The sequence below is a fragment of the Cyprinodon variegatus genome, unplaced genomic scaffold, assembly GCF_000732505.1.
Source record: "Cyprinodon variegatus isolate N-32 unplaced genomic scaffold, C_variegatus-1.0 Scaffold1177, whole genome shotgun sequence".
In the NCBI taxonomy this organism is placed as follows: Eukaryota; Metazoa; Chordata; class Actinopteri; order Cyprinodontiformes; family Cyprinodontidae; genus Cyprinodon; species Cyprinodon variegatus.
The window spans coordinates 186729-194504 of NW_015151630.1; the positions used below are offsets into that span (position 1 = coordinate 186729).

Sequence of the window (7776 nt, forward strand, 5' to 3'; positions counted from 1 at the left end):
TTTGGAAACCTGAAACCAGTTCCAATGATTTACAAAGATTTACAAAGCAACAACTAAAAGTCTTAGAGTACAAAAGACAAGTGTAGGGTATTTTTTGAAAATCTAAGCAAAATTCTTCATACGGTAGGTTCCAGGAAAAAAAAAAGGCAATCTTCCACTGCAATCTTGTATTTTTATTTTAAAAACAGAAAAGACAACTTAAACAAATACAAACGAAAATATGCTGGCTAAACTTTCATAAATCTAAATCTAAGGCTCTGCAGACCACAGTATGATAACAACACATACAGAAAAAATGCACCAATCTTCCTCCTGCCGTGTCAATCTAAGAATGGCTGCTCTACTGCGAAGGATTCTACAGTCATTAAAGCCCCACTAAGTAACGGCCTTTGGGTATTCTAAATCCAAATTTCAACCTTGTGCATATGTTGTTTTACTTTAAACTAAATTATTAATATCACTCATGAATTTCAAATTAATATCAAAATGACATGAAACATGAATATCAAATATACATAATATGGGGCAAATTCAAAACTGAGCATAAAAAAGGCATCTGGCGCCTACAACTAGCCTGTTTGGATGTTGTATACATTGTCTTGAGTGTCCTTTTTAGTTTGTAGCTGATGGCAATATATCGTACTCTGCCAGTAGCACAAAACTGTTCTCTCTGATTTTTCTAACTCTGACCAAATCCCCACATTCCTGGAGTTGAATCAGCCCATGCCCTCCTCTTCCATATTCTCGCTCCCGGTCGTTCAAGGTCACCTCCGTCCGTCTACCACAAGCTTTCCGATAGACATACCTTATCCCGACCACCAGGACCATGCCCAAACCAGCTGAGCACCCCAACAGCATGCCTATCTCCCAGGCTCTGTGTCTGGGGATGATGTCTGGATACTTTCCATCCATATCTGGAGTTTCAGAGGGATCTGAAGGTCGCTTTGGTTGAATTTTGAGAATGTTTGGATGGATCTCTTGGCCAGGATTTGGTCTGAGGTTGGGATAAGGTTTGGGGTTTGGATGGACAAGTTTTCTTTGTGCCAGAGAGGTAAAGTGCGTTTTAGAGAATTGATGATGGGGCCCTGTTAGCAGCCTCTCATTTACAGTGGTTTTGCGAGGCACCGGTGATGGGAAGGGAGTATTTCTAAAAAGAGGTGTAGCGGAGGTTGGTTCTGGGTAAGGAGAGGTGATTGTTGATGTAAAATATGATGAACTAGATTTTAAGGGGGGTGAAATTGAAGGTGGAGTTACTGAGAAAGGCAAAGGGGACAATGTAGGAACAGAATTGTAAGAAAATGATGAGGAAGCTTGGGACCTAGTAGAGGAAGTGGAAAACCTAGAAGTTGTGATACACTGAGGGAAGGTTGTAGTAGGCAAGGATGTTGTCGATGGATGGTTGGTGGCACTAAAGGAAGAAAGGACAGATGGGGTTGGAAAGGTTGGCTGAGGACTGGTATAGTATTGTCGAGCTGTTAAATGCGGAGGCACTGAGATTGGGAAAGGTGAAGGGGGTACAGAATGAGCTGGGATTGTTTTGGCTTTGTTCATGGAGTGGGGGGCGATGGAATGATAAGAAGATTTTGATGTGACTGATGGGTGCTTAAGTGATGTCACTGATCCCCCAGACTGATGTAAGGTGAAGTTTTCACCAAGGGGAACAACAGAAGTATTGTGTGAAGAATCAGAGGAGGTGGAATTGACAGGGTAGTCAATAGTTGTAAAAGACGATTGGCTGTTTGATGGAACAAGACCATCAACCTGGGTCATCCTTTTGGCATTGCCTTGAGATTTCAGATTATTTTCTCCTCTGGATACTGCAAATAGCTGTGTAGTTAACAGTGATTGAGAATAAACCCCTTGTGGTTGGAAAGAGGGTCTGTAAGACTCCGTTGATGTGTCAGTTTGGGTTTTTTCTTCTTGAAGAGGGATACTTTGAGGTGTTTCAGTTACATGCACGGCTTGATGGATGTGAGTCGTGGTAGTTAGAGGTGAATTGGTTTGTTTCGGGGTACTTTTGGCTCCCATCAAGGTGTGACTTGTATCAATTTGAGTCTTAAGATCTACATTCGATTCAACTGTTTGAAACAAAGACTTGAATGAAGATGCTTGGTAGGATGGGGGAGTAACCTCTGTCTTAATTCTATTCATTTGTGAAGTTGTATGATTGTTAGTCACTTTCTCTGCGCTACCTGACGTTTCAGGCTTTGCGGATTTATTTTTGCCCTGTTCTTTCAAAATTTGATATTCAGGTTTTGGGGTATATGTACTGTAAAAGTCTTCAGTGGGTTGACCTAGGGTTGTGTTTGGAGTCATTGTCGTGTTTCTTCCAGGATTTTGCTCCTGTGATTTTATGTTCAGATCCATGCTTTTGGTTGATACATCCTTATGTGGGGACACGGGGCCATGACGGTTTAAGGAGGAAAATTTGGTCAACGGGTAATTTGTTGAAGTAACCGTATATCTAGTGTCAAGTAAGGGAAAAGGGCTCGTTGAATGAGAAAAAGGATCAGTTATTAGAGGTAATCCAGGAGTCTTTTTGGTGATGCTTGGAGGAAATCCTAAAGTCAAAGTCTTCCTTCTAGTCACTATGTGGTTAATCCAAAGAGTGCTGTTTGTTGGAAAGTTGGAGTGTTCATTTTTGGTTTGAAGTTGTAGAAATTCCTGAATTTCAGTTGCGGCTTTTAATTTTGTATGGCGTCCCAGAAAAGGGCCAGGAGTAGCTCCATCATTAGTATGGTTCTTCTGTACCTTATTATCTCTGAGAGCTAGGGGGAAGTAATAAATATTAAAGCTTTTTACTACATCCATTATTTAATTAGCTTTTCACAGTTTTTGACAATTTATCAGGCTGGTATTCCTACCTGTCTGGGCAGTAACCGTCTCTTGTACAGCATAAACGGTGCTTGCTCCGTCCACCATTTTTGTCCTACTGCCTCTCCAAGCAGCAGCACTCCGATCCCGCACCACTGAAGACTCAATACCAGTCCAGTATATGAAGTATGATTGTACCACAGTGAGGCTGGAATACAAATGTGTTTATTGTTGAATATAAAATGTGAAAAGAACCTAAATTTTCGGTTTGGACAATTTAACAGGCTTATAGTTGTTAGATAATGAGAGCTTACTGGAACCGTATGTCTCCCTTGGGCATGTCGGGGGCGCGCCATACGAACGAGAGGTTTCTCTTCAGCTGTTTGTCGGAGTGTGTGACCGTGTCACCCTCAAAGAGGCAGCGTAAAGTATGGGTACCTGGTGGACTTCGAATCCAGGAACCACCAACCAGAAGTGGACCGAGTCTCCTGATATCATGACCTCCACCAAACCCATTCCTTTCACCACCAACACTGCGGGCCTGGAGCAGGAAACCCATGAAGTCTCTGGAGCTTCGGACAGTGACTGAGCATGGAGAGAAGGGATAATTAGTGGGTATTTAAGGACAATGTCAAAGTAGCACCATTCTAAGAACCCTAGAAGGTGAATACCTCTATAATTATCGAACCATTTAAAAAAAGTTTGGCTCTTTTAGCTAAACTCCTTGAACTGTTAGCTTTGTTTGCCTACGTTAGCTGTAACCTGTACACTATTAGCCTTTAGCTTGATCCTGCTGGATGTTTGCTGAAGTCTATTAGCTTTTGGCTTAACACAGTTGTTAGCTGGACTGAGAAGCGGTTTGATTCGATGAACCATAAGCCAGACTGTGATGGCTGTTAGTGTGACTGTTAGCTAGTTGGTTTAGCGGGAAGCTGCTCTTTATTTTGGTAAAGCTTAGGAGTTGGCTATTAGCTTGGTTCTAAATGGGAAGTTAGAATACGTCTCAGATTAGCTGATAGTATCAATCGGAGTAAAGAACTAACATTGGGAGCTTAACTAAATCCTTCTGCTGCTCCATCTTTGATGCTCCTGAAGCGCGTCCAGTAAAGTGTGTCCAGTTGCGTCTGATGCTTCTGCTGCTCCTGTGTTTAATGGCAGAGAGCGGCTTTGCTATATTTGCTGTTATAAGTAGTTTTATTACGTTAGAGAGTCAACCTGAAAACTTAATCTGTGCAGTCAGTTCATCAAGATTATGATCCTGCCTTCAAATATTAATTTAATTGTTGGAGCCACTCAGACCCCCGTACATGGCATTGCTTTGTCACTGTGAATCCCGTTCAACGTCAGCATCTGGCCGGGTCAAGTCTTTCGCTAATATTTGCGACGGCAGGAAGGCATTTTTCATGTACCTAATCCAAACTGCAAGCACCAGAATAATAAAATCAAACATATTTTGCCAGCAGGTTTTAACATTTTAAGGTAATTTAGGCATTAATAAACTGCTTCAGAGGAGTGATCACAATGATCAGCAGTGCTCTGCCTGTCTCCCTGCCAGCTCCCAGATCAGCTTCTATGATTGGTTGATGTGATGCATCGAGCAGAAAAAGTTAAACTTTTCCAACTCCAGCAGCTGCTGCTTTCGCAGCACGCCGCGTGCGTCAGATGCTCAGAAGCTCACGAGGCGCTGCTTCAGCTGCTCAGAACGTGCTGCAGGAGCTTTTGCTGCTCCTTGATTCCCGTCAACCATTGACTTTGTATGGAAATCAGCTGTTTCTGTGGCTTCTGTAGCGTGCAGTCTGAACGTAGCCTACCATAACAGTGATTAATTCAAAAACATTAGCCTCATATGATTAGGGTAACCAGATGTCCTCTTTTTCTCGGACACGTCCTACTTTTCATACCTAAAAAAAAAAATGTCCGGGGGGAATTTCAAAATTGTCCGTGATTTTGGTCAACTACAGCGCAGCAGAACCGAGCCATATCCCGCCGTGAAGTTGGATATTGGATATTGAAGTTCCGCGGAGTCAGCGGGATCTAGCAAACGGTTGATCCGACTGAGGGACTCCGATGTCGGCCAGTGTCTCTCAGCTGCTCCCTCTGAATGCTGTGGTGCATTCAGGGAACATCAACAAATCTCATTCTTGAGAAACAAAAATCAATAAAGTCCTGTTGAGGCACACAAATTTTTTTATTCCATTTTAAGCCTTTGTATATTTTTGCCTTCCCCCCACCTGCCCTGGCTTACAGTCACCGGGTCGGGTTCGGTCGCTCCGTCCCCGGCTGGCCCCGGAGCTAAGGGCTCGGTTTGAATGCCTGGTCTGGTCCAGCAGCCCCACCAAAATTAGCCTTCAATTATAGTTACATAATTTTCACTATTCTAAACTTTAGCTATGGGGTGGCTTTAAGGATATTAAGAATCAGAATAGCTTTTAGATCTACTTGTTAGATCTACAGACTTTAATTAATTTATTGATTCGCTACAGACTTCAATTAGCTTTTACTCCACTTCTGTAAACTTCACATCGTCGTTCTTTTGGAGAAATGGTCTCTCAAAACCTACCACTTCATATTCTTTTGCAGATAAGATAGTAAGAAAGTGAACCAGTATGCCTTTAAATATCTGGTTTATTTGATACCTGTTAATAACTGCCCTGGCAGATATGAAGAGGATGAAGTTTGTATGTTGATAAAGCTGAGCTTTGGGTCCAAAGGATGAGCACGGATGTGTCCAGGGATCATCTCCTGACAGGAAGTGTGGCTTGCTCCATGGGAGAAAGATAAGATTGATGACGCCATGGAGCATAACACCACAACCCCTCCCCAAAGAAGGAGGTAGGAGGACATAATAAACCTACAGAGAAATTAAAATCTTAAATTCCAAGACAGACAGAAAATTCGCAAATGACAAACAATATAGAAAAACATTGCAATGATGAAATTATTTTTTTAGTTTAGAAAACTATTTTGAAATGTTTCTTAAAGCTAGCAGCTGTTTATATTGGTGTATTTATCATGCTTGTAAGGATTGATGTCCATCTAAGTTGATTTCGACAATATTTACTGGTATCAAACACAAATATGTATGTATTCCCAGTTTATTTTGAGTTCAAACTTCCTACAGCTTCAGTTACCATGATGAAGCTAAAAAAATTAAAAACAGGAAATTGTTCAAAAATAGTATCTGGTCTATACCAGGCTGAAAATTAATTCAGATATATTTCCAAGCATAAATTTCCCCATTGTGGGACATTAAAGGGATTTTTTTCTGTTCTATAAAACTGCAGACCACGTGTCCATATTAGTTACTTAAAAGAGAGAAGGTCAGTTCGCTTTACTGAAAAAAAGATAGAAGAAAAGATATAAAAGCTCAATATATAAAACTCTGTAAATAATTAATGAATTAAAGTAATTTATTTCAGACAATAACCAAATAAAAGAGAGATTAAAAGTTAACAAACATGCATGTACCACACAAAAAAGCAATTGGTTACAGGTTGAACATTAAGTTAAATAAAATGTTCAGTTCCAAATAAATTTAATTTATTTGAACATAAATAGAAGGTAATAAAATACACAACATTTTCCACTTGATAAACTCCTCAGCATATATCGCCTGAGATCTGACATTCGTTATTGATTATTGATTTATGTAAGTTGCCTGAAAAGTGGTATGAAGAAGTAAAACTTATTTACCATGTCCCTTCTCTACGGAAGAGGATTAGGGCCAGTNTGTTCTTCAAACTTTAAACGCGAATTTTCTATGCCATGCTACAATGTCGGATTCAGAAAAAGATGTTGAAATGTCTGAAAGGTCGGACACAGGCGAGAGCGTATCTGGAGATGGAGACCAACAAGACCTCCCTCATCCTTGGCCCTATCTCAAAGAATTTTTCAAAATAGTCGAAAAATTGAGCTTTCAATGCATATAGTGGCATCTGGCTTTTTTTTTTTTTTAAAAGGTTACTTTATACTTTTATACTTTAAGTAGTTTTTGGAGCAGTTACTTTTTCACTTTTACTTGAGTAAAGTGGTCAAGTTGATACTTCAACTTTTACCAGAGTGTTTTTAAACTGCAGTTTCTATACTTTTGCTTAAGTAACACAATTTTTTTTAACTTTTGACACCACTGCTGTTAGGTGGTGCTTTCGCACCACATCGCATGCGTCAGATGCTCAGAAGCTAATGAGGCACTGCTTCAGCTGCTCATACGTGCTGCTCCTGCTGCTCTAGAGTCTAGCTGCACTGCAGGACCTTTTTCTGCACCTTGATCCGTATCAACCATTGATTTTGCATGTAAACTAGCTGTTCCTGTTGCTTCTGTAGCATGCGGTCTGAACGTAGCATAACAGCAATTGATTCAAAAACATTAGCCTCTTATGATGTGCACCAAAATTTACCTTCAATTACATTTGAATAATTTTCACTATTGTAAACTTTAGCTATGGGATGGCTTTAAGGATATTAAGAATCAGAATAGCTTTTAGATGCTTGTTAGATCTACAGACTTTAATTAATTTATTGATTTTACTCCACTTCTGTTGACTTCACATCATCCTTCTTTTGGGGAAATGGTCTCTCAAAACCAACCACTTCCTATTCTTTTGCAGGTAAGAAACACTGCGTTGGCTAAAAAAAAAAGTGGCCACCTGGATTCAACTAAGCAAATAGGTACAAGCCTCCTATTGGATAATTACTGCATGGGCGATTATCTTTCAGCTGGCAACAAGTTATTTAACCCCAACTGGTGCAATGACTTGCTTTCATTTCCTAAACAACCATGTCGAAAGACACATCCCGTGGTCGTGGAAAAGATGTTAGTCTTTGTCCAACGCATTATTAAAAACTGGAAGGATAGTGGAGACCCATCATCTTCAATTTGAAATGTGGCCGGAAAAAAATCCTGAATGATCGTGATCGGCGATCAATTAAACGTGTGGTGAGATCAAATCGAAGAAAAACAAC

The 7776-nt window shown here is 40.4% G+C and overlaps 1 protein-coding gene and 1 long non-coding RNA gene across 2 annotated transcripts in view; both read right to left on the minus strand.

Annotated features, from left to right (window-relative positions):
- Positions 1–201: 201 nt before the first annotated feature.
- LOC107101956 (mucin-2-like) lies at positions 202–3013 on the minus strand. The gene is made up of 2 exons (XM_015401052.1): positions 2865–3013; positions 202–2768 (listed from the first exon to the last, which is right to left on the minus strand). Exons 1-2 carry the CDS (start codon positions 2920–2922, stop codon positions 613–615), a joined length of 2214 nt encoding a protein of 737 aa, XP_015256538.1. The 5' UTR covers positions 2923–3013; the 3' UTR covers positions 202–612.
- Positions 3014–3147: 134 nt separating this feature from the next.
- The window catches only part of LOC107101959, a 6903-nt gene continuing 2274 nt past the window's right edge, over positions 3148–7776 (minus strand). The window contains exons 2-3 of the long non-coding RNA XR_001482107.1: positions 5451–5665; positions 3148–3399 (exon numbers count right to left, since the gene is read on the minus strand). This is a non-coding gene — a long non-coding RNA (uncharacterized LOC107101959). The remainder of the gene's footprint in view (positions 3400–5450; positions 5666–7776) is intronic.